The sequence below is a fragment of the Chiloscyllium plagiosum genome, unplaced genomic scaffold (genome assembly GCF_037043375.1).
Source record: "Chiloscyllium plagiosum isolate Xiang-an unplaced genomic scaffold, Cpla_swu_hap1 HiC_scaffold_30, whole genome shotgun sequence".
NCBI lineage: Eukaryota > Metazoa > Chordata > Chondrichthyes > Orectolobiformes > Hemiscylliidae > Chiloscyllium > Chiloscyllium plagiosum.
Window position 1 is genome coordinate 12,276,246 of NW_028270168.1, and position 24,661 is coordinate 12,300,906.

Here is a 24,661-nt window from a genome sequence, read left to right on the forward strand (position 1 = left end):
CTGAAGATTCACAGCAATGTGGTTGATTCTTAACTGCCCGCTGGCAACTAGAGATAGGCAATAAATGCTGCCCACATAATATGAATGGGGAATGTGGGTCCACTTTTCAAGAAAGGTGGTAGAGATGGACCAGGAAATTACAGACTAATGAGTCTTACGTCAGTGGTAGGGAAACTACTGGAGAAAATTTGAAGGAGAGAATTAACGTGCACTTGGAAAAGTATGGGTTAATTAGTGAGGGAGACTGATTGAGAGGTTTAAAGCACATGGAATTCAGGGTAACTTGACGAGATGGATTAGAAACTAACTTAGTAATGAGGACACAAAAGGTATTGGAAGATGGCTGTTTGAGTGACTACAGGCAAGTGTCCAGTGGTTTATCACAATGCTCAGTACTGGAACTCTTATTGTTTGTTTTATACATAAATTATATAGATGAAAATGTGGGGGAGTATTAAGCAAATTTGCAGACAACACCAAGATTGGTAGGGTGGTTAATAGTGAAAAACATGATTGTAGGTTACAAAAAGATATGGATGGATTAGTCAGATGGGTAGAGGAGTGGCAGATATTTAACCCTGATTAAATTCAAGGTGATGCACTTTGGAAGAAGAAACAAAATGAAGGAACATTTAATGATGGCAAATCACTGGGTAGCTTAGAGGAACACAGGGATCTTAGGATAATTATTCACAGATCCCTCAAGTTGGCAAAATACATGAATAGAATAATTATGAAGGCACATGGGACGCTTGCTTTTATTAGTTGTGTCATAGAATATAAGAGCAAGGAGGCAATATTGGAGTTGTACAGAATGTTGGTTAGGCCACAGCTGGAGTACTGTGTGCAATTCTGGTCAGCTCATTACAGAAGGACATGATAGCATTCGATGGGATACAGAGGATATACACCTAGATGTTGCCTGGGATGTAGCAATTGAGCTAAAGGAGAGATTAGATAACCTTGGAGTGTTTTCTTTAGAGCAGAGATGGCTGAAGAGAGATATCACTGAGGTGTATAAGATTATGAGGGCTTTGGAGAGGGTGTTCCCCTCAGTTGAGGTATCATAGTTTTAGGATAAAGGGCAAGAGATTCAGAGGGGATTTGAGAAAAACCTTCACTCACAGGATGAGGGCATAACTGGCCAGGCAGTATTTATTGCTCACCCCTAATTGCCCAGAGGGCAGTTAAACTCAACCACACTGCTGGGGGTCTGGAGTCACATGTAGCTCAGATTTCACCAACATTTGAAAAAAATTCATAGTCATCATTAATTCCAGATATTTATTAAATTCAAATTTCACCACCTACCGTGGCAGGATTTGAACCCAGATCCCCACAATATTATCTGGGTCAACAGCCCAGCAATAATACCACTAGGCCATTACCTCCCCTTGAAGATCATCAATTTAACATCATCACATTAAGGGATAAGGGAGCAATTGGGAATTTATTTGCATAGATTCATAGAATTATGCAGCACAGAAACAGACCCTTTGGTCCAACTCATCCATGCTGACTAAGTTTGCCAAATTAAATTAGCAGGAGAATCGATGTTCCGGGCATAAGCCCTTCTTCAAGAATGGGGAGGGTGTACCAAGCAAACTAAGATAAAAGGTAGGGAGGAGGGACTTGGGGGAGGAGCGTTTGGAATGCGATAGGTGGAAGGAGGTTAAGGTGAGGGTGATAGGCCGGAGAGGGGGTGGGGGCGGAGAGGTCGGGAAGAAGATTGCAGGTCAAGCAAGCGGTGCTGAGTCTGAGGGTTGGGACTGAGAAAAGGTGGGGGGAGTGGAAATGAGGACGCTGGAGAAATCTGCTTCATCCCTTGTGGTTGGAGGGTTCCTAGGCAGAAGATGAGGCGCTTTTCCTCCTGGAGGAAGAACGCCTCATCTTCCACTGCCTGTAGGAAGAGCGCCTCATCTTCCACCGCCAGGAGGAAGAGCGCCTCATCTTCCACTGCCAGGAGGAAGAGCGCCTCATCTTCCACCGCCTGGAGGAAGAGCGCCTCATCTTCCACCGCCAGGAGGAAGAGCGCCTCATCTTCCGCCGCCTGGAAGAAGAGCGCCTCATCTTCCACCTAGGAACCCTCCAACCAGAAGGGATGGGGAGGGAAATATATCCTTGGTGGTGGGATCTGTTTGGAGATGGCGGAAATGACGAAGGATGATACGATGTATCTGGAGGTTGGTGGGATGGTAGGTGAGGACCAGTGGGGTTCTGTCCTGGTGGCGATTGGAGGGGTGGGGTTCAAGGGCGGAGGAGCAGGAAGTGGAGGAAATGCAGTGGAGAGCATCATCAACCATGTCTGAGGGGAAATTGCAGTCTTTGAAGAAGGAGGCCATCTGGGTTGTTCGGTATTGGAATTGGTCCGCCTGAGAGCAGATGCGGCGGAGGCGAAGGAATTGGGAATATGGGATGCGTTTTTACAGGGGGCAGGGTGGGAGGAGGTGTAATCTAGCTAGCTGTGGGAAGTAATATGTTGTTAAACTTGAAATGGTTCAGAAAAGATTTGCAAGGATGTTGCCAGGGTTTAGAGGGTTTGAACTATAGAGAGAGGCTGAATAGGCTGGGGCTGTTTTCCGTGGAGCGTTGGAGGGGAACCTTATTGTATGGCCTTACAGACGTTTATAAAATCATGAGGAGCATGCATAGGGTGAATAGTTAATGTCTTTTTCCCAGGGTAGGGCATCATTTTAAGGTGAGAGGGGAAATATTTAAAAGTGATCTAAGGGACAAATGTTTCACACAGAGGGTGGTGCGTGTATGGAATGAACTGCCAGAGGAAGTGGTGGAGGCTGGTACAATTACAGCATTTAAAAGGTAACTGGATGGATATATGAATAGGATTAAATTAATGGCACTGACATGAAAGACATGACTTCTTAAAAGGCATTTTAAGCAGCTTTCAACATGGTTAGAAGTGTAACCGTGGATTGCGGTGAATTTGTCAATCAGCACTCTCTTCTTTCCCATCCCTCATTTTAAGCTGCCATTTCTATCTCTTGTGGATTAATTTTTGCATAGTGTGGCATTGCGGGCTAAGTCAACATTTAATGCCATTCCCTAATTGTCCTTTTTAATGGTGAGCTGCCTTCTTGAACTGCTGCTGTCTGTCTGTCCTGAGTAAAACTACAATACTATTAGGGAGGAGGTTCCATGGCTTTGACCCAGCAAAGTGAAAGAACAGAGATATAATTCCAGGTCAGGATGGTGTGTCACTTGGAGGGGAATGTACAGGTGTCCGTGTCCAGCTTTCCTACCCTTGTCCTCCTAGCTGGTGGAGGTCATGGTGTTAAAGGTTTAGATGGAGAGAAATTTCTTAAGTGTGTGCAAGACAATTTTCTGATTCAGTATGTGATGTACCTACTAGAGAAGGTGCAAAACTTGACCTACTCTTGGTGACTGAGGTGTTAGTGGGGGAACACTTTGGGGCCAGTGACCATAATTCTATTCGTTTTAAAATAGTGATGGAAAAGGATAGACCAGATCTAAAAGTTGAAGTTCTAAATTGGAGAAAGGTCAATTTTGATGGTATTAGGCAAGAACTTTCAAAAGCTGATTGGAGGCAGATGTTCGCAGGTAAAAGGGACGGCTGGAAAATGGGAAGCCTTCAGAAATGAGATAACAAGAATCCAGAGAAAGTATATTCCTGTCAGGGTGAAAAGGAAGGCTGGATGACTAAAGAAATTGAGGGTTTGGTTAAGAAAAAGAAGGAAGCATTTGTCAGGTACAGACAGGATAGATCGAGTGAATCCTTAGAAGAGTATAAAGAAAGTAGGAGTATACTGAAGAGGGAAATCAGGAGGGCAAAACGGGGACATGAGATAGCTTTGGCAAATAGAATTAAGGAGAATCAAAAGGGGTTTTACAAATATATTAAGGACAAAAGGGTAACTAGGGAGAGTATAGGGCCCCTCAAAGATCAGCAAGGCGGCCTTTGTGTGGAGCCACAGAAAATGGGGGAGATACTAAATGAATATTTTGCATCAGTATTTCCTGTGGAAAAGAATATGGAAGATATGGACTGTAGGGAAATAGATGGTGTCATCTTGTAAAATGTCCAGATAACAGAGGAGGAAGTGCTGGATGTCTTGAAACGGTTAAAGGTGGATAAATCCCCAGGAACTGATCAGGTGTACCCGAGAACTGTGTGGGAAGCTAGAGAAGTGATTGCTGGGGCTCTTGCTGAGATATTTGTATCATCAATAGTCACAGGTGAGGTGCCAGAAGACTGGAGGTTGGCAAACGTGGTGCCACTGTTTAAGAAGGGTGGTAAGGACAAGCCAGGGAACTATAGACCAGTGAGCCTGATCTCGGTGGTGGGCAAGTTGTTAGAGGGAATCCTGAGGGACAGGATGTACATGTATTTGGAAAGGCAAGGACTGATTTGGGATAGTCAACATGGCTTTGTACGTGGGAAATCATGTCTCACAAACTTGATTGAGTTTATTGATGAAGTAACAAAGAAGATTGATGAGGGCAGAGCAGTAGATGTGATCTATATGGACTTCAGTAAGGCGTTCGACAAGGTTCCCCATGGGAGAATGATTAGCAAGGTTAGATCTCATAGAATACAGGGAGAACTAACCATTTGGATACAGAACTGGCTCAAAGGTGGTGGTGGAGGGTTGTTTTTCAGACTGGAGGCCTGTGACCAGTGGAGTGCCACAAGGATCGGTGCTGGGCCCTCTACTTTTTGTCATTTACATAAATGATTTCGATGTGAGCATAAGAGGTACAGTTAATAAGTTTGCAGATGACACCAAAATTGGAGGTGTAGTGGACAGCGAAAAGGCTTACCTCAGATTACAACAGGATCTGGACCAGTTGGGCCAATGGGCTGAGAAGTGGCAGATGGAGTTTAATTCAGATAAATGTGAGGTGCTGCATTTTGGGAAAGCTAATCTAAGCAGGACTTATACACTTAATGGTAAGGTCCTAGGGAGTGTTGCTGAACAAAGAGACCTTGGAGTGCAGGTTCATAGCTCTTTGAAAGTGGAGTCGCAGGTGGATAGGATAGTGAAGAAGGCGTTTGGTATGCTTTCCTTGATTGGTCAGAGTATTGAGTACAGGAGTTGGGAGGTCATGTTGAGGCTGTACAGGACATTGGTTAGGCCACTGTTGGAATACTGTGTGCAATTCTGTTCTCCTTCTTATCGGAAAGATGTTGTGAAACTTGAAAGAGTTCAGAAAAGACTTACAAGGATGTTGCCAGGGTTGGAGGATCTGAGCTACATGGAGAGGCTGAACAGGCTGGGGCTGTTTTCCCTGGAGCGTCGGAGGCTGAGGGGTGACCTTATATACGTTTACAAAATTATGAGGGGCATGGATAGGATAAATAGGCAAATTCTTTTCCCTGGGGTTGGGGAGTCCAGAGCGGGAGGGCATAGGTTTAGGGTGAGAGGGTAAAGATATAAAAGAGACCTAAGGGGCAACTTTTTCACGCAGAGGGTGTTATGTGTATGGAATGAGTGCCAGAGGATGTGGTGGAGGCTGGTACAATTGCAACATTTAAGAGGCATTTGGATGGGTATATGAATAGAAAGGGTTTGGAGGGATATGGGCCGGGTGCTGGCAGGTGGGACTAGATTGGGTTGGGATATCTGGTCAGCACGAACAGGTTGGACCGAAGGGTCTGTTTCCATGCTGTACATCTCTTTGACTCTATGACTCTATTTGGAAAATGCTGTCAAAGAGTATTGGAGAGTCGCTGTATTGCACGTTACAGAAGGTACATACTGCTTCCCCGCATGTTGATGGTGAAGGGAGTAAAATACTGAAGATGATGGATTGGGTGCCAGTCAAACAAGCTGCTTTGTCCTGAATGCTTGGCAGGCTTCTTGAGTGATGTTGGAACTGCACATAGCCAAGCAAGTGGAGTCTCTCACTCCTGGCCTGTGACTGGCAGATGTAGGATAAAGTCGAGAGTGTGGTGCTGGAAAAGTACAGCAGGCCAAGCAGCATCCAAGCAGCAGGAGAATCGACGTTTCGGGCATAAGTCCTTCATCAGGAATGGGATGTGGGGAGTTGGGAGGTGAATTACTCACTGCACAATATGTAGCTTCTAATGTGCTGTTGTAGTTATAATATTTATGTGTTTGCAGCATAGTTTGTGGTCCATAGTAATCCCCAGGAGGTTGATATTGGGGGGTGCAGCAACAGAAACATGATTGAATAACAAGGACAGATAGATTCTCTCCTTTGCAGATGTGCCCTTGGTGGCACTTGGCTGGTGTGAATGTTACTTGCCATTTACTTAAGCCTCAACATTGTCCAGGTCTTGCTTAAATGGGAATAGATTGTTTCAGTACCTGACGAGTCACAAATTGTGCTGCACATTGTGCAATCATAAACAAACATCTCCCCTTCTGACCTTACAGTGGTGGGGGGATGGGCATTAATGAAGGAGGTTCGTGAATGGAGATAAAAGGTAAAAGAGGCAGCATGAAGAAATGATAGGTCAGATCACAAGTCTGCAGTTTTCCTGGAAAAGTGGGTAGAATTCCAAAGGTAATGTTTTCAAAGAATTTGATTTGTTCGGTCATCTTAATCTTAGACTCTAGAAATAATTTTAAAAGATAAAAAACCCCACTTTATATTTCCAGTTAAAAGTTGCTAACATTAGCTGTCAAAAAATGAGAACAGAAACTAATGTTACCCTGAGCGCAGCATAGTTTAAAACAAGAGACATACACAAAAGTGCCTTATAAGGGTATGTACGTGAACATTAGAAATAGGAGCAGGGGTAGACCATAAAGCCAATCGAGCCTGCTCCACTGTTTAATAAAATCATGGCTGATCTTGGGCTTTAACTCCATATTTCTGAATTCCTCTACATATCCCCTGATTCCCTAAATCAGTCTAGTCCAGCCTTGAACATATTTTTAATTTTTTTCCTGTGGGATGTGGGTGTCACTGGCTGGCCAACATTTATTGTCTGTACCACGTTGTCCTTGAGAAGATGATGATGAACTGCCTTCCTGAATGACTGCAATCCACCTTCTGTGGGTTGATCCACAATGCCATTATGGAGGGAATTATTTCCGCGTCAGGATGGTGAGTGACTTGGAGGGGAATTTGAAGATAGTGGTCTTCCCATATATCTGCTGTCCTTGTTCTTCGAGATGAAAGTGGTCGTGGGATTGGAAGGTGCTATCTGAGGACATTCAGTAAATTTCTGCAGTGCATCTTGTAGATAGTACACACTGCTGCTACTCTGAGTGTCGATGTTGGAGGGAGTGGATGCTTGTGGATGTAGTGACAATCAAGTGGGCTGCTTTATCCTGGATGATGTCAAAATTCTTGAGGTGACACACCTGACTTGTGCCTTGTAGATGGTTGGCAGGCTTTGAGGAATCGGGGGTGAGTTACTCGCTGCAGTATTCCTATTTTCTAACCGGCTCTTGGAGGTGTGTTTGTGTGGTGAGTCCAATTGAGTTTCTGGTCAATGATAACCCCCTGGATGTTGGTAGTGGGGGGATTCAGTGATAGTAACATTGTTAAATATCAAGGGGCAGTGGTTAGATTGTCCCTTCTTCATGATGGTATTTGTGTGACACGAATGTTACTTGCCACTTGTCAGCCCCAGCCTGGATATTGTCCGGATCTTGTTGCATTTGAACATGGACAACTTCAGTACCTGAGGAGTTGCGAATGGTGCTGAACATTGTGCATTCATCAGCAAACATCCCCATTTCTGATCTTATATTGGTGGGAAGGTCATTAATGAAGCAGTTGAAGATGGTTGAGCCTAGGACATGACCCTGAGGACCTCCTGCACAGATGTCCTGGAACTGAAATGACTGACCTCCGTCAACTACAACCATCTTCCTATTTGACAGGTTTGACTCTAACTACCAGGAAACTTGCTCCCGCTACCTATTGATTTGAGTTTTACTAGGGCTCCTTGATGCTTCACTTGGTCGAATGCAGCCTTGATGTCAAGAGTATCACTTTCACCTCACCTCTGGAATTCAGCTCTTTTGTCTATGTTTGAACCAAGGCTTTAATGAGGTCAGGAGCTGAGTGGCCTTGGTAGAACCCAAACTGGGTATCACTGAGCAGGTTATTACTGAGGAAGCGCTGTTTGATAGCACTGTTGGTTACACATATTTAACAGTGAAGCACCCACAATCCTCTGAGATAGAGAGCTTGATAGATGCTCAATCCTTTGAATGAAATAATTTTGCCTCATCTATGTCCTAAATGACTGGCTCCTCATCTGGAGACTTAATCCCCTTGTTTTACGTTTTAGCTTCCCTCCACCAGCAGAAACTGAAATAACTCCACAGAGGCCAGCATCCCGTCACCAAGTCACCCTTTATTTACATGTGCATAGCACTTGACATTAGTTCAGCTAGTTCAGCTAGAGTAAGCAGAACCTCTGACACTCCTGTTTACATCTCTCAGCCAGGACTCCCTGTTTGGACCAGATTAAAAACCTCAATCTGGGATGATTATATCTACCTGGCTGACATTGTTCCAATCACTACATTCCTCCTGCTCTAAGTCCTGGGATGTAGGTCCATTCTTTTTCCAGATGCTTCTCCACATTTTCACACCAGGTCTGGTTCCACCAACTCTGCCTCAGACCTTGTCAGTGAGTATCGGTCCATAGCCTGCCTCTTGTACCCAGAGTGTCTTGGCTGAAATTGTTCATTTTCTTCCATCATTAATGCTGTCGAGGCTACAACATCTATCATGTCCATCTTCTCCTCAGAGGTTTCTTTCACAGGAGGGGGAGGGGGAGAACCCATGGATTCTGATCTTTTTGCTGGATGTTTTATGGGCATGTTTGCAAGGTCAGAGCTTTCATGTAGTCCATGTGCTTGTTTCTCCTCCCTGAACTTTGTACATCTCAGGACCTAACCTCGTGTCATCCACGCCTCTTACCCACACAGGGTCCTTCCCGTGGTTTCAGCATCAAAGTTCGTCCCCTGAAGCAAACTGTCTCTCTCACTTAGAGGAGTCTTGTGTCCAGCACTGGCATTCCTGGTGCCATTTCACCCTCCTCCCAGGAGTGGGAAGATCAGATTTAACCTGGTGCAGAGTCTTCTCCCCATTAGTAACTCTGCTGGAGCTGTCCCTGTAGTTGTGCGAGGGGTGCTCCTATAATGTTTCATAGTAATAGAAACAGGATTAGGCCATTTGGCTCATAGAGCATGCTCTGCCATTCATTTAGAACATGACTGATCTATCCATCATCTCAGCTTCTCCCACATGCATTATCCCCATCACTCTTCATTCCCGTACCATGCAAAACCCAGCCAACTGTGTCTTGAACATATTTAAATGAAGCTGCTTCTACTGCTTCCTTGGGCAGAGAATTCCACAGATTCACTACTCTCTGGAAAAAGCAGCTCCTCCTCACCTCTGTCTTAAATCTACTCCCCCTAATCTTGAGGCCATGTCTCCTAGTCCTAGTCTCACCCACCAACAGAAACAATTTGCTTGCTGCTATCTAATGCATCGCTTTCATAATTTAATATGTTTCTATAGGATCCCCTCTCATTCTTCTAAATTCTAGTGCATACAGTCTCAGGTGGCTCAGCCTCTCCTCATAGGGTAATCCCCTCATTTCCGGAATCAACCTGGTGAACCTCCTCTGCACCACCTCCAAAGCCAGTACAGAGGAACTTCAATTATCCAGCATCTAATTTAACTGAATTCTGGATTAACCGAACAAAATCACAAGGTCCCGATGCTTGGCTAACTATGTTATCTGGCATTCGATGAACTGAACAAAATACTCCCCGCCCATGACCTTCAGATAATCGAGGTTCCTCTGTACATCCTTCCTCAAATAAGGAAACCAGAACTGCACACAATATTCCAAGTGTGACCTCACCAACACCTTGTACAAGTACAGCAGAACCTCCCTGCTCTTAAATTCAATCCCTCTAGCAATGAAAGCCAATATTCCATTTGCCTTCCTGATTACCTGTTGCACCTGCAAATCAACGTTTAGCGATTCGTGTATGAGCACTCCTAAGTCCCTCTGCACAACAGCATGCTGCAATCTTTCACCATTTAAACAATACCTCTGACCTACTATTTTTACTTCCAAGTGGATAACCTCATATTTACCAACATTGTACTCATTCTGCCAGACCCTTGCCCACTTACTTAACCAATCTAAGTCTCTTTGCAGACCTTCCACATCCTCTGCACAGTTGCCTTCCCAATCAATTTAGTGATATCAGCAAACCTGGATATGTTACACTCAGTTTTCTCTTCCACATCATTTATATATATCATGAATAGTTGAAGTCCCAACACCAATCTCTGTAGCATCCCGCTCACCTCTGATCTCCAACCAGAAAAACACCCATTTATCCCAACTCTCTGCTTTCTATTGGTTAACCTGTCCTCTATCCATGCTAGTACATTCCCCGCAACTCCATGCATTCTTATCTTATGGATGAGTCTTTTATCCGGCACTTTATCGAACGCCTTCTGGAAATCCAAGTATGCAAAATCCACTTGTTCCCCTTCATCCACTGCACTTGTTACATCCTCAAAGAACTCTGCTACGTTTGTCAAACACAACCTTCAAACAGGAACCAGCACAGTTTGGTATCAAGAGAAGCTGTAGGCTTTAAACCTGTCTTCAAAGTTTGGACTACTCTTTCCACCAGTCCATTGGATTTTGGATGGTATGGAGCAGTCCTTACATGCCGAATTCCATTCGACTTAAGGAAATACTCAAATTCTCTGCTGATAAATGATGGCCCATTGTCTGTGACCAATACCTCAGAGAGTGTGTGTATCGCAAAAGATGCTTGTAAATTTTCAATCATCATCCCCATTTTGATGAATGAATTCTATATATGTCCAACCGCTTTGAATAGGCATCCACAATGACTAAAAACAAAGAGCCCATGAAAGGACGAGTATTGCCAATGGGTAACTGAATCCAGGGTTTACCCAGCTAATCCCACAAATTTGGGGAAATTGCTGTGGCACTTTTTGTCCTTGCTGGCATTCTGGGCACTGCCCCACCAACACAGTTGTGGTGGCATCCATTCCTGACGGCCAGACATAACTTTTCACCAACATCTTCATTTGGAAACCCTGAGATGACCCTGATGGAGTTCAGCCAATGTCTGGCAGCAACCTTTGCTTGGGAGAATCACTCTTGCTCTCTGTAATAAAATGCCATCATCTACGGTCCAGGTCAAGGTCCAGGTCCAGAAAGATTTCAATTTTGGTTGTGATGACCCTTTTGTTTCCCCATCACCACTATGTGCTTTAGTTTTGCCAGAACTGGATCCTTTTTAATCCGCAGTCTGATATTTCAGTGGTGATGGAAATGTATCCAAAAAATTTAAAATCAGAATGGACTCTTCCTTCGGTGGCAACACTGCTCACGTATCTGCCAATGGGAGATGGCTCAAAAGTATCCTCATTTGCGACTCGGCCTCGCAGAGAGTGTTCCAACTTATAATTGAATGCACTTGGAAGAACAGCCCACCACTGAATTCAACCCGAAGTTATTGCGGCACGGCCTTGTCCACTTCGAGTAGCCCTAACTAGTGCTTGTGGTCTGTTACAATTACAAATTTACATCCGTACAAGTATTAGTGGAATACCAAAGATGACTGCCAAACATTCTTTCTCTATCTGGGAGTATTTGCACTCTGCACCCGCCAAAGTCCAGGAAGCATGTGCTATTAGGAGTTCCTCTCCATTGGGCCACCTGTGAGCCACACTACCCTGATACCATACAGGGAGGCATCGCACATCAGCACCAGATCTCGTCTGGTATCAATCTGTGCCAACACCTTAGACAATGACAGCTGCTCCTTCTCTTCCCTAAACACTACATCTTGGCTACAAGACCATATCCAAGGCTGATCCTTTTTCAATAGCAGATGTAAGGGTGCCAAGATGGAGTCGAACTTTCCTTAATAATTTACTATTCTGACGAACCACCTAAGCACCAGTACAAACATGGGAGCTGGGGCATCTTTGATCGCCCTTATTTTATTTTCCAAAGGGTGTAACCCAATCTTGTTAACTGTGTAGCTCAATTAGATCACCTGGGGTGCCTGGAACACATATTTTCCCCTTCTAAGACATACCCTACCTTGGAGAAACATTTAAGGTCTACGTTCAAATTCTCTAAGTACTCTATTAGTCTTCCCTATTATTAGCACATTATCCCATTATATGGCGACCTGCAGTAGACCTTGTGAAATGTTTGCCATATTCCACTGAAAAATGGCACTGCCTGATGATATCGCAAATGGCACTCCCATATATTGATACAAATCCTTATGGGTATTAATGTAGCATACTTCTGGGAATCCTCATCCACCTGCAATGACTAGCACACATGGGTTATGTCCGGTTTAGTGAAGGATGCCTCCTGCCAGGTTTGACTAAACACGCTATGCGAGGGATTGGGTATTTGTCCTGCTGCAGAAAACGGTCTACCATTTATTTAAAATCCTACTTGGCTTCACAATTGGTATGACTGGTGCTGTCCATTTCACAAACTGCACTGGTTTGATGATTCCTTTGTTTCCCAACTTCCTGATTTCGGCCTCTACTTTTGCACGTAAGGCAAATGGCACAGGCTCGGCCTTGCAGATCATGGAATTGTTTCCTGGTCAACACACAAGATGGCCTTGGCTCCTTTGATAGTCCCTAGGCCTTCCTGAGAAATGTTTGCATATTTAATTAGGACTTCTTTCAGACAGCCATTAACTAACTGAGAAATGTTGAACCTGTCAAGGCAAATCTTTCTCAACCAATTTCACCCTGTCAGGCTTGGGCCCAAGCCTTTCACCACAGTCAGTTGAACCATTTAGCCAAGGCTTAGATTTTGTTAGGTTTTTGCTGTGATATGATTGAGACTCCCTCTGTCCAGGATATGTCTTGTGTAAGGATTTGCAATTGCCTTCAATCAAGTGGTGTACCCCAGCTTAGTTGGCCTGGTGAGGGTCAGGTTGTAAGTTTGCTCACTGAGCTGGAAGAAGTTTTCTCAGAAGTTTTGCCACCATGCTAGGTAACATTGTCAGTGAGCCTCTGGTAAAGCCCTGGTGTACTGCCCTGCTTGTTATTTGTGTGTCTTGGTCTGTTGTAGTGGGTGATATCACTTCCGGTTCTTTTTCTGAGAGGTTGATAAATGGGGTTTAAACTGATGTTTATTGATGGAGTTCTGGTTTGAATGCCAGGACTCTAGGAATTCCTATGTGTGTCTTTGTTTAACCTGTCCCAGGATGGATGTATTGTCCCAGTTGAGCTGGTGTCCCTCATCATCTGTGTGTAAAGATACTAGTGATAGTTAGTTGTCTTTTTGGTGGCTAGTTTCCTAACAGTCTGTCTAAAGTGACGTTTGTTGCAGTTCTTATAGGGTATTTTGTATTTGTTTGTTCTGCTGGTTGTTGGTACAGAGTCCTTTCGATTCACCAAGATCTGTTTCAGTGTGTTGGTAGGTTTTAGGCTGCCATGATGCCAAGGGGTCAGAATAGTCTGTTCATCATCTGAGATGTATTTAATGTACGGTAATGTGACTAGAGTCTCTGAGCGGGTTGTCTTGTTTAGGTTTATTGTGGAAGAATTGGTGGACTGTGCTTATCAGGTACCTATTGTTCTTGAACAGGCTGTATAGGTATTTTTCTTTTGACTTCTCATAGTTCCTCAGTGCTGCAGTGTTATGGCTTATTTAAATAATGTCCTGATGCAGCTCTGTTTGTGGGCATTGGGTTGATTTGCTCCTGTAGTTGAGTATCTGGTCAATGTCACTTTTTTCAGCTCTCCATTAGCTTTTAGTTCTACTGTGAGTCTAGGAAGGGATGCCTGTTGTTCCCTTCCTCATTAGTGAACTTTATATTGGTAAAGATGTTGTTTGTGTTTGTGGGTTTCTTCTAATTTTGTTCCGTTTCATGATGACAAAGGTTTCATCCACATAGCGGACCCAAAGCTTGAGCTAGTTCATGGGGAGGGCTGTTTGTTCCAACCTCTGCATAACTGCTTCTGCCAAGAATCCTGATATTGGTGATCCCATAGGTGTCCCATTGATTTGTGTAGGTCTTGTCATTGAAGGTGAAGTGTGTTGTGAGGCACCAGTCTACTAGTTTGAGGATGCTGTCCTTGCTGGTGGAGTTGGTGCTGTTTGGTGTTTGTGTCCTTGGTTCGTCTAGTAGTGAGGTCAGTGTTTCTTTGGCCAGGTTGGTGTTAATTAATGTGAATACCGCTGTCGTGTCAAAGAGGATGATCAGATCGTCATTTCCTATCTTGGTGTCTTTGAGGGAGTCCACTTCCATCAGCATACCCAGTAATCATAAACTTCACTTGCTGCATTGTCTAATAATGAAGCCAGATTAGTGCTTGTTTGAAGTCCAGCTGGGCTTCAGCCAGGCACTTTTGTGTGGTTACATCATTAATCCTACATACCAAACGACCTCTCAGAATCTCATTAAAGGATAAACCAAGGTTATGTGACTCTGCGAGCTGTTAAACCTTTTCAAACATCCTGACACCAATTTCCCCAGTTCTGTAATTGCTGAGTAAAACTGATAGCACCTCAGAATTTTAAGAGACTTGGGAGTCAAAATATTCCTTCAATAAATCCATCAACTCTTGAGAGGTTTTTGGATGTAGTGCCTCAGGAAATGTTAGGCTGCCAATAATTGAAAAAGCTGCAAGCCCACAAGCTGACAGGAGAATTACTCGTTGCTTTCTATCTGCCCCAATGTCATTTGCCTGGAGAATATAACACCTACTGGGCTCAGTCTTTGACAGCAGGATCAAATGAGTCTGGCTTCCCAAATAACACCATAGTGCCAGAAATGCTTACCCCCAACTCAAAGATGACTGTTGTGAGCAAATTTCTTCAGGAGCATCTCTTCTTTTCCTCTCATTGCAACTGAGATAACTCCACAGAGACTGACATCACATCACCATGTCACCCTTTGTTTACACGTGTGTAGTACTTGAGCGTGGTCCAGCTTCCTTGGAGCCAGCTCTGAGTGAACTGAACCCCTGACACTCTTGTTTATAGTATATTTTATTAACTATTACAAACTGCAAACAAACAGCTAACATGAACAGCCTGTACAAGAAATAGCAATTTACAGGGGAAGGGGCAGCAAAGCCAGACCCCTCAAAATCCACAGTACAACCAGATCGCAGACAAATGAGGTAACCTAGAATCCCACCTTCCATTATAAAGAAGGAAACAGTGAACACAATCATCTCCAGACAGTTCGATAAACTGATCAATAAAACAGTGCAAATAACACAGACAACCCTGGCAAACTAGCAAACCACTTGTCCCTTCCACCTTTCAGCCACTCAAAGGCAGCCTGCCCCTACGCCTCTTTTGGGTGACGCTCCTTTTTTTTTATTAAACAGTGCAAGTTACAAACAGTGAACAATGAACCACAGTTTACAAGAAACAGCAATTCACAGGGAAAGAGGCAACAAAGCCAGACCCCCAAACCCCACCGTACAGCAAGTTCACAGGGAAAAGAGGACAAACCTCAAATCCCACCTTATTATCTCAAAAAGGAAACAATAGACGCAATCGCATATGAACAGTCCGATAAACCGAACAATAAAACAGTGCAAATAACACTGACAACCTTGGCAACTCAGCAAATCACACGACCCACCCACCTTCCAGACACTCAAAGTCAGCCCGCCCCCTAGCCCCTTCCGGCTGACACTCCTGTTTATACTTTTTTCCTGACTATATTATTTTATTCAACAATACAATTTACAAGCAAACAATTAACATTAATAACTGTATACAGAGAAACAGCAATTTACAAGGGAGAGGATCAGCAAAGCCAGGCCTCAAACCCGACCATTCAACCAGTTTCCAGGGAAATGAGGACAAACCTCAAATCCCACTTTCAGTCATCATGAAAGAAGCAGTAACAAATACAGACATGACCATCCAATTAGATAAGAATCGGTGCATAGAATACAGACTCCTCCCCCAGCAACCCAGCAAGCCTCCCATCCCTCCCACCTTCTGGCCACTGTAAGGCAGACTGCCCCTACACCCCTTCTGGCTCTCTGTCTGCCCCATGCCCCTTCCAGTTCTCAATCCGCCCTGACACACCTTCCAACCTCCTCTAGAACAGCCTGTGGCCAGAAGGTGTGTCAGGACAGTCCACAGGCCAGATGGTTCATTGGGGTGGACGTGAGCCAGATGGCACGTAGGGGCAGACCGAGAGCTAGAAGGTGGGCAGGCTGTCCTCAGCACTGTAACCCTGGGCAGCTACCGGGGTGGGCTGTCAGAGAGATGGTCGGAAGGTGTGAACGGCGGTTAAGGAAGCCAAAAGGTGGGTAGGACGTCCTGATTGCTTAGATACTCCGAATTATATCTATCAGCCAGGACTCCCTCATCGGACCAAGTTAACAGCCCCAATTAAGGAATTTATATTCTAAGAGGTCTACCTGGCTTATCTCATCACAATCCTACAGAAACAACCTTTTAATATCTACCCTGTTAGGGCCCTTCAGAATCTTGTATTTCTCAATGTGTTTGCCTCTCATTCTTCTAAACGCCAGACAATATAGCCTCAAATTATGCATGATCAAACAAATTCATCACGCAAGGAACCAACATAGTGAATCAACAGTGCACCACCTCCATTATATGTTTTCCTAAATGTCAAGACCAAAACTGTTCACCATAATGCTGTACAGTTTTACCAATACTTCTTTATTCCTGCACTCCAACCCCTTTACAAGGAAGGCCAAAATCTATTTGCCATCCTGATTGCTTGCTGCACCTGTCCACTGACGTTCAGCATCATTGCACAGGCACCCCCAAATTCTTTTAAACATTAACACTTACAATGAATTTATAATCCACAGACTCAGACTGATAGTCTGGATTTATAAATTCAAAATCCATGATAGCAACTGAGGGATTACAACTTAATTAAATAAACATTAAATGAAAAGATGAGACCACCAGCAGTGACCATGGCCACTGCCAGATTCCACTCAAACCACTTTTGCCCCACCAAATCCAGTCTGCTGTCCTTACCATATATGATTTACAGGTACTTCCCACCCATATGTAGCTCATTTTTAACAACTGTCTGAAATGATCTTGCAAGGTACTCAGTTGTATTCAAGAAGGCAGCTCACCATTGCCTTCTCATGGGCTATTAGGAATGGTAAATAAAAACTGACTTTACCAGCAATGTTCACACTGTGTGAATGAATTCTACAATTAAACATTCACCACTTCCTGGTTATTTTCTAAAAGAAGGTATTTTTAATAAAGACTCTTGAATATACAAATTATCTTTTCTCATTACAAGTAATTGCATGGCTTTAGTTTTCTCCAAGATTATCTCATCCTTCTTCTGAAGGTACTTTTTTTATTCATCTATGGGATGTGGGTGTAGCTGGGCAGCCTTTATTGCCCATTTCTAGTTGCCCTTGAGAAGGTGGTAGTGAGCTGCCTTCTTGAAAACTGCGCTCCACCTGTTATGGATTGGCTCACATGCCCTCAGGGAGGAAATTCCAGGATTTGGACCCAGTGACAATGAAAGAACGGTGATATATTTCCAAGTTAGGATGGTGAGTGGCTAGGAGGGGAACTTGAAAGTGGTGATGTTCCCATAACCTTGTCCTTCTAGACGGAAGTGATCATGGATTTAAGAGGTGCTGTCTGAGTATTTTTGGTGACTTTTTGCACTACATCTTGTAGATAGTACACACCACTGCTATTGAGCGTGAAGGGAGTTGATGCTTGTGGATGTAATGCCAATCTATCCAATGGGCACAAGACCTTGATGGGTCACACAATGACACCTATTGCCAAGGCACCAAGAAGATGGCCAAGAAATTGATGATGTTTGAATTTGCCTTCGGGTAACAGCCTTGGTTCAATGTTAACACTCTTGTCTGTCAGTCCAAGGTTTGTGGGTTTGAATCACAAATAGAAGCCCAGATGATAATCTTTGTTCACACTTCTGTGTGCATTCATAGATTACTGCATGGCTGGAGATGCAATCAAACCCTGCAACTATTAGAAAAGCAGGGACGTTGCCCCAATGTACCAACGGCCAAAATATATCCCTCAACTGATGTCACTACAAATCAGATGAATTAGTCATGCATCTCGTTACTATTTCTCCAGCATTGGTGTGTACAAATGACTGCAGTGTTATTTTATGTTACAACAGTGAATACACATTATTGCATATAAGATATTCTATGGTACTACCATTGCTGAATCCTCCCCGATCAACATCCTTGGGTTTACCATTGCCCAGCATCTTAACTGGACTAGTAAAATAAATACTACAAGAGCAGTTCAGAGGCTGGAAACTCTCTGCTAAGTAACTCATTTCTTGAGTCACCAAAGACTGTCCTCCATTTACAACTGTGATAGAATACTCCCAATTTACTTCAATGAGTGCAACTCCAGTAACATTCAAGGAGTTCAACACCATCCAAGACAAAGCAGCTTGCTTGATCACATCCCTTACCACATAAAAAAATTGTTCTCCACACTAGAGCACAGAGGAAGGGACATATATCACTTTAAAAATGCACTGCAGTAATTCATCAACACCTACAATAGCACCTTCAAAACCCATGGTCTCTTCAATCTGAAATGTGAAATAAAAACTGACACCACTGTTTTAGTTTAGTCAACTCTATAGTCAACATTTCAGACCATATGTATGGAGACAGAAATAGAGGGCATGTTTCAGATAGATGACTGCTGTCAAAGCTGAAAAAAACATGCGTTATGTTACCTGCTTTAAGGAAGTAACAGAGATAGGGAATAAAGGTGGGGTGGAGAGGAGAGAACAGAGGGAAAATCTAGGTTTTTGCAGAAGGCAAGATGGATTAAATGACTAAAGCAATAGTGGTGCAGGCAAAAGAAGATAATAATGGGATTTTTATCACAGGTTATTTGATAAAACATATTTCATGTTGTGAATAATGCTAAAGATAAGAGGTTTGTATACATGACATCCGAAAGAATGCTTATTAAAACAGCTATCAACTCTTCCTGCAGACAGAAAAGAGATTGTGAAAATACCCTCAACTATAGATTCTGGGGATACCAACACAAATTAATCTCAGCAGTTACAAGGTGGCAGCTGACCACCACTTTGTCAAGGGTGGACAGGATGGGCAATACAGTTGGTCAGCCGGCAACTACCACAAACCGTTAAACTGAAGTGCGTTCAGAAAAGGTTTACCAGGATGCTGTCAGGAATGGAGGGCTTGAAATATAGAAATAGACTGTAAAGAATGGGACATTTTTTCACTGCAACATAGGAGTTTAGCAATGACCTTATTGAGATTTATAAAATGAGGGACATAGATAAGGTGAATGTCAATTATCTTTTCCCTAGGGTGGGGGAGTTCAAAAATAGGGGGCTTTTTAAAAAAAAGATGAGGGGAGAAAGATTTAAAAGAGATGAGGGGCAACGTTTTTGTTTTAGAAACAGTGGCTTGTGTGGACTGAATTGCCAGAGAAAGCGGTGAATGCAGGTACAGTTAAGGAAGAAGGGCTTTTGAGAAATCCTGGACTAAACTGAAGATAAATGGTAAAGCACCCTGTCATGACCATAATCACTGCAACAATCACATTGACTTATCACACTGGCTATTACTGTGACAATAGGTTCCTCCATTAATGAGAATTCCCTTCAAACAATGGGGTCCACTATGAACTGGGTTGACATTATCCACGTCTATCTGAATTAGCATTTTAAATTCACTTAGAGTTGCAGACGTACACAGCACAACTTGTCCATGACAAACAAACTTTCTTAACTTCAATGGTCCCTTTTGCCAGCATTTAGCCCATATCCCTTTAAACCTTTCCTATCCATTTACCTGTTCAAATGTCTTTTAAATTGTACCCACCTCTACCACTTCCTCCAGTAGCTGGTTACCATACACCCACCACACTGTGTGGGAGTTACCACTCAGGTATCTTTTGAATTTTTCCTCTCACCTTACATCTATGTCGTCTAGTTCTGCACTCTCCTATCCTGGGAAAAAGACCACAGCTATTCATCATATCCACATCTCTTAATTTTATAAACATTCATTAAGATCACCCCTCAGCCTCCTATGCTTCAGCGAGGAAAGTCCCAAGCCTCTGCTTATAACTCAAACCTTCCAGTCTCAGTAACATCCTTGTAAATCTTTTTTGTACCCTTCCCAATTTATTAACATCCCTCCTATAGCAGAGTGACTAGGATTGCATGCAGTACTCAAAATGTGCTGAAAATGTGTTGCTGGAAAAGCGCAGTAGGTCAGGCAGCATCCAGGGAACAGGAGAATCAACGTTTCGGGCATAAGCCCTTCTTCAGGAATCCCCAAGTATCCCCAGAATCCTGTTTGTACTCAAAATGTGACCATACCAATGTTTTGTACAGCTGTAGCATGACATTCCAACTCCTATACGCAATGTTCTGATCAAATGAAGGCAAGCATGCTAAAAACTTTCACCATCACCCGGTCTACCCGGAACACCACTTTCAAGAAACTATGAACCTGCACTCTTACATCTCTATTTGTGTATATTCCCAAGGTCCTACCATTAACTCTAAGTTATGTCCTGGTTCACCTACCAAATAAATACCTCACATTTATCTGAATTAAATCCCATCTGCCATTCCTCGGCAGTGACCGAGCCGATCAAGATCCCATTGTACTCTTAGATAACCTTCTTCACTATCCATTATACCACCAATATTGGTATTGTTCACAAACTTACTAATCATACCTCTGATATTCTCATCCAAAATCATATGATCAGTAGTAAACCCAGCGCCAATCCTTGCAGCACACCACTGGTTACAGCTCTCCAATCTAAAAAAACAACCCTCTTCCACCATCCTCTGTCTCTGACCATCAAGCCAATTTTGTATTGTCGGACTTTGGCTCAATCTACCAACTTACTTTCTTCTATGTGTGAGCCAAGTCCTGCGTGTTCTTTAAATGAAGCAATAGGAGAAGATATTCGGTCTCACACTTTTAGTTTATTTTAGCAGTAAGTGGATAAAGTATACAGAGCTCTGGGTCTAGACCTTCCCGTCCCTGACAAACAGCAGAGTGTGTCAGTTCACGAAGTCTGACCCCTATCCTGCCCCTGACCCAGTCTTTTATACAGTACAAAACGTCATGTAATCACAGAACATTGTGCAAGCATTGAGGTGTGGTTGTCTTCTTGATTGACTGTTGACCTGACTCCATTCTCTGCCTTCTCGTGTTCCCGAATATCTGACCCCATGTGACCTCCTTCTGCAGGAGGTGGCGCGAAATAGTTCTTGTTTTTTTTACCACAGTTTACAAAATGTCCTGCATCTGCACTCACAGGGCGGCAACACCCCCGCTGTCTGCCTCGCTCTCCCAGCCGCTACCAAGACCGCCAGTACACACTGCTCTTTATTAAAAGTCATTCCTATTGTGTGTTTACATCAGCATATCTTTACAAGTCAGATGTACTCAGTACTTTTCCACTGTCTGTTCGTACATACAAGGGTTACACTACACACTGCGCTAGTTAATGATTAAGTATAACATTGTATTATAAGTACTGAAACAAATATATCATTAAAGGCTTCTGAATGCCTCAAACTAAGCCATATATTTACAAATCCCCCTTTTGGTCTCATCAAAATGAGACCAACAAACCAGTTTTATACATCACATTCACTCTCCGATGCATAGTTTTCCCTTCTTGCCAGAGTCATGGTTTCCATCTGGTCGGGCGGGGAAACCTTCCCTTCAATTGCTGTGTTGATTACCCCCTGCAGTCTGACCACATGGGATGTCCCCTCCACCACCCTGTTAGGTCCTGTCCACCTTGGCTCCGACCACTTCCGTATGATCACCTTCAGCAGGACCCAGTCCGTGGTAGGTGGCACCTGGCTCTGTCGGTCCCCCTTTTCCAATCCAATCTGTTTGGAGAAAGCTGACACCAAAGCTGTTAGTTGATCATAGTAAGGTTTGTACCTTATAGAGGCTCCTCCTGCCTCTAACATCTGTATTCCAGCTCCTGGTCCCGGGAACTGCTGCCCTGTTCTTAGCTCGTATGGGGTAAACCCTGTGATAGAGTTTACTGAACTTCTAATGGACAGTAAAGCAAAGGGTAGGGCATCCACCCAGCTTAACTTTGTTTGTGCACACACTTTTCCTATTTTTCCTCTTATGGACTGATTCATTCTTTCCAATTTTCCCTGTGACTGAGGATGGTACACTGTTCCAAACGCATGTTTCAGTCCTAAAGCTGCTTCACCTTCTTGCAGGTCTTTGTTCTTGAAATGTGTGCCATTATCTGACCTGACTCTCTTTGGAAACCCATGCATTGGAATGTATTGGTTTATCAAAAATTTGATCACTGTTTTTGCGTCTTCCTTTTTTGCCGGTATCGCTTCTGGCCAACCAGTGTATGCATCCACTGCTACCAAAAGGTACCGGTGTCCGTTTACTCTCTCTATCATGTCAGTGTAGTCGATCACTATTTCCTGACCTAGCATTCTTGGAAGAGGGAATTTTCCCTCATGTGGTTTCACTGTTGGTCTCACATTGTATTCTGTACACGTTCTACATTCCCTGATATAATTTTCAATCATTGCTGGCAAGAACGGATGCCACCAATGTGTCAGATACCTCTGCATCTGTGTTTTTCCACAATGTGTCAACCCATGGGCTTCCTGGAGGATGGAAGCTATCAAACCTGGGGGTAGGACTGGTCTACCGTCCGGTGACCTCCCAATCCCTTCTGACTCTGTGGCCCCTCTCTCTCTCCAAACTGTCAGTTCATGAGGAGAGGCTTTCTACTGCTCTTTGATTAACACATTTGCATCGCAGGCAGGCAGCAGGTCATACACTGTTCTCTCTGTTTGCATCATTATATACTGTGGTGTATATCCTGCTGCTTTCTTTGCTGCTGAGTCGGCTTCCTGATTGCCCTTCGCTACTACTGTATCTGCTTTATCATGTCCTCTACACTTGACCACCACCACTTCTGCAGGCCTCCGCTAATCTTTTCATATCTTTTTCATGTTTAATTGGGGTTTTTGCTGCTGTTAAGAATCCTGCTCTAATCCATTGACTGAGTTCTACCTGTATAGCCCCTGCCACATGTGCAGAGTCGGTGTAAATATTTACTCTTTTTCCCTCTGACCATTCTAACGCAGCTATCATTCAGCCAACTGGGCCGATTCTTTGCCTGTCACTTTTCCTGTCAACACTTCCTCAAATCCCTCACTTGTCCATCGCACCACTGCATAGGCTGCTTTAAGTCCTTCAGTGGATGTCTGTAACAGCAACCATCTGTGAACAGCACTACTTCTGGGTCTACTAGTGGAATTGCCTGTAAATCTGCCCTAACTTTGATGTCTCTCTGTATCCTTTCCTCACACATGTGTGGCTCTCCTTCTCCCATGTTGTCAGCCATGTTAATTCCTTCGTATGTAAAAGTTATATGTGGTGCATTCAAGATTTTCTCTAACCTGGTTTGCCGCAGTGACGTCATTGTAAAGGCTGTTGAGTTCACATAGGCCACTATACTATGTGTCATCAGTACTGTTAGTGAATGGCCCATGACTATATGTGCTACCTTTTGGAGAATTTTTGCTACCCCTGCTGCATGTCTTGTACATGGCGGGTGTTTGTCCTCTATTGGGTCAAGGGTAACACTTACATACATCAGCACCTGCCTGCCTCCCCCTTTTTTTTGAAAAAGAACACCATTTACTGTGTGTTATTTTTCAGAAATATCGAGGAAAAATGGCTCTTTGTAATCAGGGACCCCTAAATCAGCAGCCCACGATAGGGCCTGTTTAAGAGATATGAAACTTTTGTCTGCCTCCGTGGTCCACTGCAAATGGGCCGACAAATTTCTCATGCCTTGCTCATTTACCATGGCCCTCAGAGGGAAAGTGAGCTCCCCACATGATGCAACGAATTGTCTGCTGTATCCTGCCAACCCAAGAAATGAGAGCATGTCTTTTACAGTGACTGGTTTGGTATGATGCAGAATGGAGGATCTATGGGACGGAGAGAGACCTGTTCTCTTAGCGGAAATCACTCTACCCAAAAAAGACACCGTCTGTCTGCAGCATTGTAATTTAGCCCGTGAGATTTGGAAACCAACTTCATACATACGAAGCAGCAACGTCTTTGTGGCTGCCAGACAAGAAACATGGTCGTGTGCCGCCAAAAGAATGTCATCCACATACTGGATCAATATGACCCCAGTTGGGAGTGACAGGTCCTTCAGCTGCTGTTTCAGTACCTGATTAAACACCCCCGGTGACAAAATGAACCCTTGAGGGACTCTTGTATAACGTAGTTGTTGGCCTTTATAGGTAAACGAGAAAATGTCCCTCAAATGATCAGCTAAGGGCAAACAGAAGAACGCGTTGGCCAGAGCAATGCACAAGAACCACTTATGGTCAGGGGTCAGCACAGACATTGCAGTGTAGGGTTTCGGAACTGGAACTATTGGAGTGGAAACAACACAATTGATCCGTCTGAGATCATGCGTCATCCTATATCTACCTGTATCCTGCTTCTTTACCGGTAGAATGGGGGTGTTCCAGGCTGACTGGGAGGGTTCTAGCACCGTTGCTGCTAACAATCCTTCAATTGTGTCGGCAATGCCGGCTTCAGCCTCTGGTTTGTGTGAATATGGTCTCTG

At 43.8% G+C, this 24,661-nt stretch overlaps 1 protein-coding gene across 1 annotated transcript in view; it reads right to left on the reverse strand.

Moving 5' to 3' along the window:
• LOC122563521 (uncharacterized) overlaps positions 1 to 24,661 on the reverse strand; it is a 100,968-nt gene that overhangs the window by 27,864 nt on the left and 48,443 nt on the right. Inside the window, exon 8 of the mRNA XM_087976972.1 lies at positions 10,387 to 10,549. Coding sequence (XP_087833098.1) covers positions 10,387 to 10,549 — 163 coding nt within the window. The remainder of the gene's footprint in view (positions 1 to 10,386; positions 10,550 to 24,661) is intronic.